The sequence below is a fragment of the Rutilus rutilus genome (genome assembly GCF_951802725.1).
Source record: "Rutilus rutilus genome assembly, chromosome: 9".
In the NCBI taxonomy this organism is placed as follows: Eukaryota; Metazoa; Chordata; class Actinopteri; order Cypriniformes; family Leuciscidae; genus Rutilus; species Rutilus rutilus.
The window spans coordinates 10,891,428-10,903,652 of NC_140223.1; the positions used below are offsets into that span (position 1 = coordinate 10,891,428).

Sequence of the window (12,225 nt, forward strand, 5' to 3'; positions counted from 1 at the left end):
CGGACTATTGTGCTTATTGTTTTGTTTTTTAGCCTACCATAGGCCTAACTATGTAAAAAAAAAAAAAAAAAAAAAAACCGGCCACCGTGTTACTTGCTCTATTATTAAACAGTTTGTTTGATGACAAATTGCTAAAGATGAAATTGGCCTCCCTTTCTGTCATTGTAAGAATATGCGTTTGTTTGTTTTCCTCCGATTTTCAAACGATATTCGACTTTTGCTCCTCGATTGGAGTAGCATCTGCCTGCAAAGGAGGCTGCATTTTCAGGAACCCAGTTCTAGGACCGCATTTCTAGGACCCTAGGTTTTTAGTGACAACGCCACCTACCGAATTAGAGGACCAGCGAAGATGGATGACAATCAGAGTGGGAGTATCAAATGCGAATCCATTTTTATTTGTAAAACAATTGTGATGCATTTCATCGGAAAGTTAACGTAGCCAACGTGATGGTGATTTCCTAAATAGTCTTGAATGCATAGCCATCATATATTAGCCTCTAATGCTGTAAAATGAATTGTTAGCACAATATAGACCTTATGCGCCAGAGAAACGAGGGCGCCGCCATCTTTAGAATATTGTCTTTTAAAGGGTTAGTTCACCCAAAAATGAAAATTCTGTCAGTAATTACTCACCCTCATGTTGTTCCAACCATGTAAGTCTTTCGTTCATCTTCGGATCACAAATTAAGATATTTTTGATGAAATCTGACAGCTGTCTCACTCCTTCATAGGCTTTCAGAGGGACCGAAACTCGCCGGCCCAGAATAGTTATTAAAAACATCGTTAAAATAGTCCAAGTGACTACAGTGGCTATACATTAAGTTTATCATGCGACGACAATACTTTTTGTGCGGAAAAACAAAAATAACGACTTTATCCAACTATTAGTGTTCTTCAATGTGGGCCTCTGACGAGAGTTCACGGGAGCGCCAGGACGCATGCGCGAGAACTGAGATTACGGCGTTCTTCTACTACTAACTTACTTGTTACTGGCTGCTCACTCCTTGGGAGTATTACCGCCATCTACTGTACAAGATGACGTCCCGACATTGCCGGAAGCGCAAAGCGGTCTGTTTATAAGCAGAGGAAGACGCGCGCTGTATGTAAGCTATTGAATTCAGAGCGGCCCGCAGGGTTCGGGAGGCCAGGGCGGAAATGTCAGTCCACCCTCGGGCGGCCAGGGCGGAGACTTTCCCTCGGGCGGCACAGGCTCAGGAACCGACACAGGCTCAGGAACCGACACAGGCTCAGGAACCGACACAGGCTCAGGAACCGACACAGGCTCAGGAACCGACACAGGCTCAGGAACCGACACAGGCTCAGGAACCGACACAGGCTCAGGAACCGACACAGGCTCAGGAACCGACACAGGCTCAGGAACCGACACAGGCTCAGGAACCGACACAGGCTCAGGAACCGACACAGGCTCAGGAACCGACACAGGCTCAGGAACCGACACAGGCTCAGGAACCGACACAGGCTCAGGAACCGACACAGGCTCAGGAACCGACACAGGCTCAGGAACCGACACAGGCTCAGGAACCGACACAGACACTGGCTCGGCGGCGGCCATCTTGTCCGGAGACACGGGCGGGGCCGGCAAAGCAGGATGGGGACCACCGGTGAAAGCTCTGCGCTGGACGGGACCAGCGGTGAAGGCTCTGCGCTGGACGGGACCAGCGGTGAAGGCTCTGCGCTGGACGGGACCAGCGGTGAAGGCTCTGCGCTGGACGGGACCAGCGGTGAAGGCTCTGCGCTGGACGGGACCAGCGGTGAAGGCTCTGCGCTGGACGGGACAACATGCACCTGGCTGAAGAGCGATTGGACTCTGGAATGATGTTGGGGTTCCTGACGACCATGTCCCCCTCTACGACCTCCCCGAGTCCCAGAGAATCTGGCCAAGCAGGTTCCCTCAAAGCGTTGCAGGTGAATAGGAGCTTTACCTCCTCTCAGCTGACCACCGTCTGCCATGGTCTCATTTGAGCGCACCTAGCAAAGTAGTCAAACAAGGAAATTGAAGATCCTTTATCCTTTCCCGGAGGAAAAAAATAAAATAAATCTCACTCTGCTGTATCCACATATTTTGGCTGGTTCGTTCTGTCACGGAATAGTTGAACGTGAGACGAGGATTCAAATGCAGAGGAAATTTATTAGTCACTGGCAGACAAGGTACAAAACTCCAGGAACAGGTAACTTGGACAACGAACCAGCACAGGACTACAAACACAGGGAGGCTAAATAGGGGAACAAACAAAGGAGGGTAACGAGAAAGACAGGTGGGACAAATTAACAAATAATCAGATAACAAGATGGGAGGGGCTAGACAATAGACAGGAGAGCACATGGCACAAAACAACAAAACACCCATGTGCAGCACAAGACAGGACAGGCATGTGACAAAGGTTTTATGCCATTGACATTGTACAACAAACATGAAATAATTTGATCATTTTACACACAGATTGCTGGAAGTGTGTTAGAAGCAGTTAAAACAAAGAAACACATTTTCTGTAAGTTATCAACTAGTCTGATTATTGGTGTCGAGAGATACGGTATGATGTTAAGCAAAGTTCAAAGAGTAGAGCATTAAAACTGCAAAGTCATGGCTTCACATTAACAAGTTTATGGATTCGAGAGAAATGAAACCTATTTCCCTGCTACTGAAAATCAGGAAGCTTGTGGGTTTGAGAGAAACAAACCTATTTCCCTGCTACACAAGCCTCTACTTGAGGATTCACACTCTTCCAGTTTGGTTAAAGCTGTAAAGGAGGGAATATTTGTTATTCTGTCAAATCAGGTAAGAACGTCATAGAGCCGTTAACTAATGGTTTTAAGTCTTTTTGCTTGCATTAAAAAAAAGAACATTCAATTATTACTATACGAGTTTTCCATGTTAATTTGGATGTCTTATGTTTATTCTTCTGGTTACGGGTGAAGAGTTTACGATTCTTTCATATTAATATACAAAACTAAGTATTTTGTATAGTTTTATACATGCTCTTTCATTAATGATTTACATGTGTATTTATGTAGGCTACTTCAGAAATGTCTGAATCTGCAGCGAGTCCGTATGTGGATCAGTTCAGCTGTCCAGTCTGTTTGGATCCTCTGAAGGAGCCGGTGACGATTCCCTGTGGACACAGTTACTGTATGAGCTGTATTACTGACTGCTGGGGCCAGAAGGAGCAGGGGCCGCCGTACCGCTGTCCCCAATGCAGAGAGAGCTTCAGTCAGAGACCTCTACTGAAGAAGAACACTCTGATAGCTGAGATGATGGAGACGCTGCAGAAGACGTCCCTACAAACGGCTGCTGTGGAGTGTGATGTTTGCACTACAGAGAAGAACAGAGCTGTAAAGTCCTGTCTGCAGTGCTTGGCCTCCTTCTGTCAAACTCACCTGCAGCTTCACTATCAATCTCCTGCGTTTATGAAGCACAAACTAGTCGAAGCTTCCAGACACATTCAGGAGAATATCTGTCTCAGTCATGGGAAACTACTGGAGATTTACTGTCAGGATGATCGTCAGTGTATTTGTTGTTTGTGTACTGATAATCATAAAGGACACAGTGTGGTGTCTGTGGATTCTGAATGGACTAGTAAAAAGGTTATTATCAACAATAATTAAAAACATGCATAAACTATTTTATTATAATTATTATATTGCATATACTGTATTTATAGTCTGTAATTTCGATTAACCTTGTTACAAACCTTTACCATATTATGTCTATTTATGCCTATTTATGTTAACATCCTCAGGAAGAGTTAAAGGAGATAAAGGTGTCGTGTCAGAAGCTGATCCGGGAGCGAGAGAGAGGTCAGCAGGAACTCAGTGAAGCTGTGAAGCTTCTTAAAGTATGTTTCTTTATGTGTTCTTTAGTGTTAAAGTTTGTTTGACATGCACAAAGTAGATATTTTAAATTCAATAAAAGTAGACAGCGACCAATCAGTTTTGAGCTCCAAAAATTCATTTAAAAACTGTTATAAGAATCTCGACACAATTCAGAGTGTTCTTATTGAGACTTCTGTCAATCTGTCAATTTTGGAGCTTGACTGGCACTAATTTACTTTCTACCTGCATTGTTTTGAGTCACAACAATGTTCTTCATGATCAGATCTTTGTGTCTCTGACAGAGTTCAGCGCTAGAGACCATGGAGGACATTGAGAAGGTCTTCACTGAGCTCATCTGCTCTCTTGAGAAGAAACGCTCTGAGATTAAAGAGCAGATCAGAGCTCAGGAGAAGACTGAGATAGATCGAGCAGAGGAACTTCACAAACATCTGGATCAAGAGCTGACAGAACTCAGAAAAACACAAGCAGAGATTGACAAACTTCTGATTAATGATGATCAGGTCCAGTGTCTGAAGGTAATTAATGATCATGTGTGTAATTGATATACTGTAGGACACTCACTATTCATTGTTCTGTGCTTTAAGTATTTATTTTATTTTGTGGAAACAGTCATTTGTGCTGATGCCAAAATTTTGATAATCTAAACATTATTGTGGTGCTTGTTTGGTCTTTGAAAAAGATCAGTTCTGCTTTACAAATCATGTTTGAGTTATTATTTGACTCATTTCAGAGCTGTCAGTCTGTGTGTGTTTTACCCACATTTGAAGACGTTCCCAGCTTCACTCAACACACTCATCTGTCTTTTAAACACGTTTCAATCTCAGCATTCAGAGAGGTTTTGGAGGACATCTGTCAACAGCAGACAGCTCAAATTTCCCCAGAAGGTCTGAATATTTTGATATGTTGTTTTGTCATTCATACTCTTAAACCAACAATTTAACCTTACACTTGTTTTTGTGTCTCTTCAGTGTCAAATGTTAATGTTACAAAGCCTCCAGAACCAAAGACCCCAAATGAGTTTTTGCAGTGTAAGTTGAACTGTAGTTTCTTCAAGGCAAACACTCATTAATTGATAAGTATCAGTGGAAATGATCTGTTACAATGAGACCATTTTAGACCAAAGTTTACTTTGTTCAATATTTGTTTTTTGTTCATTCCTCCTCAGATTTCAGTGAACTTCACCTGGATCTAAACACTGCACATAGAAACCTCAAACTGTCAGAAAACAACAGGAAAATATCATATTGTGATAAAGATCAGCAATATCTTGATCAGCCAGAGCGATTTAATGTGTTTCCCTACATCTTGTCTAGAGAGGGTTTGTGCGGTCGCTGTTACTGGGAGGTCGAGTGCAGTGGGAACGACTGTGCTGTAGCAGTTTGTTACAAAGGAATTAGACGTAAAGGAAACAGTAACGACTGTGGTCTTGGCTTCAACAAAATGTCCTGGAGATTATGGTATTTTCGGCAGTATGTTCATTTTATTCATGCTAAAGCCCAAGTCTTAATCCCTGCTGTCTGCTCCTCTAGAATAGGAGTGTATCTGGATCACAGAGCAGGAACTCTGTCCTTCTACAGCGTCTCTGACACAATGACTCTCCTTCACAGAGTCCAGACCACTTTCACTGAACCCTTATACCCTGCGCTTGGGGTTGGTACAGGTTCATCTATCAGGATCATAGAGTAGAGGAGAGTTCAGACAGACAAGAAATAAATATAATTGATCGAGTTTCAGATTCAACTGTGAATCAGACTACAGTTTAACAGTGTAATTTAATTATTGCAAATCATTATTTCATTGTTTATGGAAATTATTAGTGTTACCAATTGTAATATTAATAGTGCACCTATATTTGTTTCTTGTATCAAAAGATGACTAGTGTATTTCAAGTAGTCTGTAAGTTATGAAGGGAACTGTAAAAATGTTTACAATTGCCCTCAGTCTCCCCCTATATTAATTAATAGTGTAATCTGTAATTATGATGAAATACAGAGAAAATTCAATGAAATGTTGCATTTGTGTTAATAACACTGATCTTTTGGTTAATTCAAAGTGGGAATGTTGCTGTTTTAGGAAACATTGTCTTAAGAATCTGATTATATTACTATTATGACATTCCTTCAGCTAAACACACAGGTTTATGTATAACTTAGACTAGTGTCATTCAGATTTATTTGAGATTTTGTCATTTAATTTGTCTGTCATTATTCAATTATTTAAATAAATTGTCAAAACACATATTTACTACATGAAATATTTACTTTATTATTTTTCATTAAATCATCAAAAATGATGTCAGACATATTTGTCATATTCAGCAGAAATCAGATGTCAGCTGTGATCAGTTTTTATTACCAAGAGCTTTTCTCTCCAGAGAGTCATTATCCCAGTGGTGGACGAGATAAACTACTTCATGATCTTCAATTGTGTGTCTAAGTCTAGTACTAATAAATGAGTACGTTTATAAATGACGGTTCAATAATGTATGGAACCATTATTTAATAATTCTATAAATTAGATGCACATTCAGACATCTGTATTATTTATCATAACTTGTAAGCCAATTAAGTGCAGCCATTTTAATCTAAATTCATAGTTAATTTCTATTATGATATTCCTTCGGCTAAAATACAGGCTTATGTATAATTTAGAGAACTGTAGTGTAATTCAGATGTATGTCTTTGACTGAGATTTTGTCATTTAATCTGTCTTTGTTCAATTGATAGATTAGATTTACATGAAATACTTCATTTAGTATTTTACATTAGATCATCAAACATATCAGTCATATTTTATATATACAGCAGAAATCAAATGTCAGCTGTGATAAGTTTAACCCAAAGAGTTTAGAGAGTCATTATCCCAGAATGAGATAAACTACTTCATGATCTTCAACTGTGGGCTTTTTTTTTTTTTTTTTTTTTTAAGTCTAGAACACATTTTTTTTATATAAATGTCTAAGTTTAATAATAATAGTTAAATAATGTTCACCAGTCGATCAGGGGAAAATAAACATTTTATTTCTTTTTCTCTCATTATCACACAGAACACACGCCCATTTTGTTTACATGTATTTAGACTTAACAGAGTGCTTGACTCTTGCATTGATAATACAAGATCTTTCGACAAGATTTCCATCAAGAGGTGCATGCATTTTTGGTCAAGATCTTGTTTTGATAATGCAAGAGTCAAGCACTCTGTAAAGTCTCCTCCAGCACAACCCAAAGACTTTCAATCATCCTGATGTGTCTTCATGGTTGTTTAAGAAATGAAAAGCTACTCACTCTTTTAATGAGAATTAGAAGAACTCTTGCCAAACATAAAACATGCTAGAAACATAAAAAATCACTGCAATAATGAATGATCCAATCTTAGACTCTTAAGCATTTGCCAATTTAAATCCAAATAGTGACTTATTTTTGGCGGAGCAGTGTATAATATGAATATAACACAACACTCTCAGATTGAATGTCAGTAAATACTGTTCGAAACCTTTTCAAAGAGGCACAGTTTTTAACATAGACCTTCTGCCAGTACATTGTAGAAATGTTTGTTTCAGATTTATCTTTAGATTTCTGCTTTCTTCAGTTTGGTGTGTAATTAATTATGTAATTTTGATCAGATAAAGAGAAAATTAAATGAAATAGTGCGTTTTGTTTTAATAGCATAGTGATCTTTTAATGAAAATGTGGCAGTTTTAGGAAATATTTTGTCTCCAGAATTCATGATCTATGTGAGATTGTGTGTGATTTAGGGATGAGTCGCGATCTTCGAATAGTCAAACTGCATGCGAAATTCGATCATAAAATAGCTTTTTCCAATATCGTTATATTTTCGCGCAATTCCAATGTGTTCTACATAACTGACGCCGCGCCTACTGTCACAGATCGCGCAGCAGGGTATTTTGCTAACAAAGTGTTGCTAACATGAATGAAACCCTCTAGGCTACCTCTTTTGTGTACATAGTGTAAACAAACAAAAGAAGAAGAGCATTGTCGTGACCTCGTGTAGGTTGCGCTCACGTCTTTTTTTTTAGCAAGAATATGACATGTCACATATGCCTAAGCGTTATGCGATGAATAGTAACATTGATTGAAAACTACTTTGTTTAAAAAGTAGGCTATTGCCGGTAACAAGTCAGGTTCTCATAAAAATCATTATGACATGTATCCAACTGCATTTATTTATTTATTTTTATCTAACGAGCATCTGGTATGGCGATGTAGAAACGGACTTATTGTCCTTTTTTTTTTTTTTTTTTTTTAGCCTACCATATCAACTATGTAAAAAAAAACAAAAACAAAAAAAAACACGAGAACATGTTACTTGCTCAATTAATAAACAGTTTGTTTGATGACAAATTGCTAAAGATGAAATTGGCCTCCCTTTCTGTCATTGTGAGAATATGCGTTTTTTTTTGTTTTTTTTTTTGTTTTCCTCCGATTTTCGAACGATATTCGACTTTTGCTCCTTGATTGTCGAATGGCATTTTTGGCAGAAATTCACATCCCTAGTGTGATTATTATTTTTCTCCACAGCATCTGAATGAAAACCTGCTGTTCTTATAACAAAGAATCATCACTTGTTACACCAAATGATTTCTGAAAGGTTTAATGCCATTGACATTGTACAACAAACATGAAATAATTTAATCATTTTACACAGATTGCTGGAAGTGTGTTAGAAGCAGTTAAAACAAAGAAACACATTTTCTGTAAGTTATCAACTAGTCTGATTATTGGTGTCGAGAGATACGGTATGATGTTAAGCAAAGTTCAAAGAGTAGAGCATTAAAACTGCAAAGTCATGGCTTCACATTAACAAGTTTATGGATTCGAGAGAAACGAAACCTATTTCCCTGCTAATGAAAATCAGGAAGCTTGTGGGTTTGAAAGAAACGAAACCTATTTCCCTGCGACACAAGCCTCTACTTGAGGATTCACACTCTTCCAGTTTGGTTAAAGCTGTAAAGTAGGGAATATTTGTTATTCTGTCAAATCAGGTAAGAACGTCATAGAGTCGTTAACTAATTGTTTTATGTCTTCTTGCTTGCTTTAAAAAAAGAACATTCAATTATTACTGTATGAGTTTGATAATAGCTCCATGTTCATTTGGATGATTTATGTTTATTCTTCTGGTTACGGGTGAAGAGTTTATGATTCTTTCATAATAATATACAAAACTAAGTATTTTGTATAGTTTTATACATGCTCTTTCATTAATGATTTACTTGTGTATTTATGTAGGTTACTTCAGAAATGTCTGAATCTGCAGTGAGTCCGTATGTGGATCAGTTCAGCTGTCCAGTCTGTTTGGATCCCCTGAAGGAGCCGGTGACGATTCCCTGTGGACACAGTTACTGTATGAGCTGTATTACTGACTGCTGGGGCCAGAAGGAGCAGGGGCCGCCGTACCGCTGTCCCCAATGCAGAGAGAGCTTCAGTCAGAGACCTCTACTGAAGAAGAACACTCTGATAGCTGAGATGATGGAGACGCTGCAGAAGACGTCCCTACAAACGGCTGCTGTGGAGTGTGATGTTTGCACTACAGAGAAGAACAGAGCTGTAAAGTCCTGTCTGCAGTGCTTGGCCTCCTTCTGTCAAACTCACCTGCAGCTTCACTATCAATCTCCTGCGTTTATGAAGCACAAACTAGTCGAAGCTTCCAGTCATGGGAACATCTGTCTCAGTCATGGGAAACTTCTGGAGATTTACTGTCAGGATGATCGTCAATGTATTTGTTGTTTGTGTACTGATAATCATAAAGGACACAGTGTGGTGTCTGTGGATTCTGAATGGACTAGTAAAAAGGTAATATCAACAATAATTAAAAACATGCATAAACAATTTTATTATAATTATTATATTGCATATACTGTATTTATAGTCTGTAATTTCGATTAACCTTGTTGCTTTACCATATTATGTCTATTTTTGCCTATTTATGTTAACATCCTCAGGAAGAGTTAAAGGAGATAAAGGTGTCGTGTCAGAAGCTGATCCAGGAGCGAGAGAGAGGTCAGCAGGAACTCAGTGAAGCTGTGAAGCTTCTTAAAGTATGTTTCTTTATGTGTTCTTTAGTTTTTAAGTTTGTTTGACATACAAAAAGTAGATATTTTAAATAAAATAAAAGTAGACAGTGACCAATCAGTTTTGAGCTCCAAAAATTCATTTAAAAACTGTTATAAGAATCTCGACACAATTCAGAGTGTTCTTATTGAGACTTCTGTCAATCTGTCAATTTTGGAGCTTGACTGGCACTAATTTACTTTCTACCTGCATTGTTTTGAGTCACAACAATGTTCTTCATGATCAGATCTTTGTGTCTCTGACAGAGTTCAGCGCTAGAGACCATGGAGGACATTGAGAAGGTCTTCACTGAGCTCATCTGCTCTCTTGAGAAGAAACGCTCTGAGATTAAAGAGCAGATCAGAGCTCAGGAGAAGACTGAGATAGATCGAGCAGAGGAACTTCACAAACATCTGGATCAAGAGCTGACAGAACTCAGAAAAACACAAGCAGAGATTGACAAACTTCTGATTTCTGATGATCAGGTCCAGTGTCTGAAGGTAATTAATGATCATGTGTGTAATTGATATACTGTAGGACGCTCACTATTCATTGTTCTGTGCTTTAAGCATTCATTTTATTTAGTGGAAAAAGTCATTTGTGCTGATGCCAAAATTTTGAGAATCTAAAAATTATTGTGGTGCTTGTTTGGTCTTTGAAAAAGATCAGTTTTGCTTTACAAATCATGTTTGAATTATTATTTGACTCATTTCAGAGCTGTCAGTCTGTGTGTGTTTTACCCACATTTGAAGACGTTCCCAGCTTCACTCAACACACTCATCTGTCTTTTAAAGACATTTCAATCTCAGCATTCAGAGAAGTTTTGGACGACATCTGTCAACAGCAGACAGCTAAAATATCTCCAGAAGGTCTGAATTTTTTGATATGTTATTTTGTCATTCATACTCTTAAAACAACAATTTAACCTTACACTTGTTTTTGTGTCTCTTCACTGTCAAATGTAAATGTTACAAAGCCTCCAGAACCAAAGACCCCAAATGATTTTTTGCAGTGTAAGTTGAACTGTAGTTTCTTCAAGGCAAACACTCATTAATTGAGTATCAGTGGAAATTATCTGTTACAATGAGACCATTTTAGACCAAAGTTTACTTTGTTCAGTATTTGTTTTTTGTTCATTCCTCCTCAGATTTCTGTGAACTTCACCTGGATCTAAACACTGCACATAGAAACCTCAAACTGTCTGAGGAAAGCAGAAAAATATCATGTTCAGATAAAGATCAGCAATATCTTGATCAACCAGAGCGATTTAATGTGTTTCCCTACATCTTGTCTAGAGAGGGTTTGTGCGGTCGCTTTTACTGGGAGGTCGAGTGCAGTGGGAACGACTGTGTTATAGCAGTTTGTTACAAACGAATTAGACGTAAAGGAAACGGTAATGACTGTAGACTTGGCTTCAACAAAATATCCTGGAGATTGGGCGGCTATTGTCTGCAGAATTTTTGTTTCATACATGCTAAAGCCCAAGTCCCAATCCCTGCTGTCTGCTCCTCTAGAATAGGAGTGTATCTGGATCACAGAGCAGGAACTCTGTCCTTCTACAGCGTCTCTGACACAATGACTCTCCTTCACAGAGTCCAGACCACTTTCACTGAACCCTTATACCCTGCGCTTGGGGTTGGTGCAGGTTCATCTATCAGGATCATAGAGTAGAGGAGAGTTCAGACAGACAAGAAATAAATATAATTGATAGAGTTTCAGATTCAACTGTGAATCAGACTACAGTTTAACAGTGTAATTTAATTATTGCAAATCATTATTTTATTGTTTATGGAAATTATTAGTGTTACCAATTGTAATATTAATTAGTGCACCTATATTTGTTTCTTGTATCAAAAGATGACTAGTGTATTTCAAGTCTGTAAGTTATGAAGGGAACTGTAAAAATGGTTACAATTGCCCTCAGTCTCCCACTATATTAATTAATAATGTAATCTGTAATTATGATGAAATACAGAGAAAATTCAATGAAATGTTGCATTTGTGTTAATAACGGTGATATTTTGGTTAATTCAAAGTGGAAATGTTGCTGTTTTAGGAAACATTGTCTTAAGAATCTGATTATATTACTATTATGACATTCCTTCAGCTAAACACACAGGTTGATGTATAACTTAGACTAGTGTCATTCAGATTTATGTGAGATTTTATCATTTAATTGGTCTGTCATTATTCAATTATTTAACTAAATTGTCAAAACACATACATTGAAATATTCAATTTATTATTTTTCATTAAATCATCAAAAATTATATTTTTTGCAGAAATCAAATGTCACCTGTGATCA

At 38.2% G+C, this 12,225-nt stretch overlaps 3 protein-coding genes across 4 annotated transcripts in view; 2 read left to right on the forward strand and 1 right to left on the reverse strand.

Annotated features, from left to right (window-relative positions):
• The window catches only part of LOC311297560 (uncharacterized protein), a 165,799-nt gene extending 164,102 nt beyond the window's left edge, over window positions 1–1,697 (reverse strand). Inside the window, exon 1 of the mRNA XM_084419905.1 lies at window positions 634–1,697. Coding sequence (XP_084276031.1) covers window positions 1,118–1,573 — 456 coding nt within the window. The 5' untranslated portion in view covers window positions 1,574–1,697 and the 3' untranslated portion in view covers window positions 634–1,117. The remainder of the gene's footprint in view (window positions 1–633) is intronic.
• Window positions 1,678–6,419, forward strand: LOC311297549 (E3 ubiquitin/ISG15 ligase TRIM25-like). 2 transcript variants are annotated; one of them, XM_084419884.1, is made up of 8 exons: window positions 1,678–1,926; window positions 2,672–2,797; window positions 3,034–3,603; window positions 3,759–3,854; window positions 4,134–4,367; window positions 4,583–4,736; window positions 4,821–4,880; window positions 5,018–6,419. In XM_084419884.1, the coding sequence occupies exons 1-8, from the start codon at window positions 1,801–1,803 to the stop codon at window positions 5,536–5,538; spliced, it is 1,887 nt and encodes a 628-aa protein (XP_084276010.1). In that variant the 5' UTR covers window positions 1,678–1,800; the 3' UTR covers window positions 5,539–6,419. The 2 variants fall into 2 exon arrangements, with proteins under 2 accessions (XP_084276010.1, XP_084276011.1); XM_084419885.1 differs by lacking the exon at window positions 2,672–2,797 and having other exon boundaries at window positions 1,679–1,926; window positions 5,018–6,417.
• A 1,829-nt stretch (window positions 6,420–8,248) lies between these two features.
• On the forward strand, window positions 8,249–12,077 carry LOC311297557 (E3 ubiquitin/ISG15 ligase TRIM25-like). The gene is made up of 7 exons (XM_084419899.1): window positions 8,249–8,854; window positions 9,099–9,662; window positions 9,812–9,907; window positions 10,187–10,420; window positions 10,636–10,789; window positions 10,874–10,933; window positions 11,068–12,077. Exons 2-7 carry the CDS (start codon window positions 9,111–9,113, stop codon window positions 11,589–11,591), a joined length of 1,620 nt encoding a protein of 539 aa, XP_084276025.1. The 5' UTR covers window positions 8,249–8,854; window positions 9,099–9,110; the 3' UTR covers window positions 11,592–12,077.
• Window positions 12,078–12,225: the final 148 nt, after the last annotated feature.

Excerpts from the sequence above, each read along its gene's own strand:
- LOC311297549 (XM_084419884.1), top strand. The coding sequence starts at position 1,801 with ATGCACCTGGCTGAAGAGCGATTGGACTCTGGAATGATGTTGGGGTTC. Across the intron at positions 1,927-2,671 it reads GTTCCCTCAAAGCGTTGCAG|GAAGCTTGTGGGTTTGAGAG; the intron begins GTGAATAGGAGC and ends ACTGAAAATCAG. Across the intron at positions 2,798-3,033 it reads TTGTTATTCTGTCAAATCAG|GCTACTTCAGAAATGTCTGA; the intron begins GTAAGAACGTCA and ends GTATTTATGTAG.
- LOC311297557 (XM_084419899.1), top strand. The coding sequence starts at position 9,111 with ATGTCTGAATCTGCAGTGAGTCCGTATGTGGATCAGTTCAGCTGTCCA. Across the intron at positions 9,908-10,186 it reads AAGCTGTGAAGCTTCTTAAA|AGTTCAGCGCTAGAGACCAT; the intron begins GTATGTTTCTTT and ends TGTCTCTGACAG. Across the intron at positions 10,790-10,873 it reads AGCTAAAATATCTCCAGAAG|TGTCAAATGTAAATGTTACA; the intron begins GTCTGAATTTTT and ends GTGTCTCTTCAC.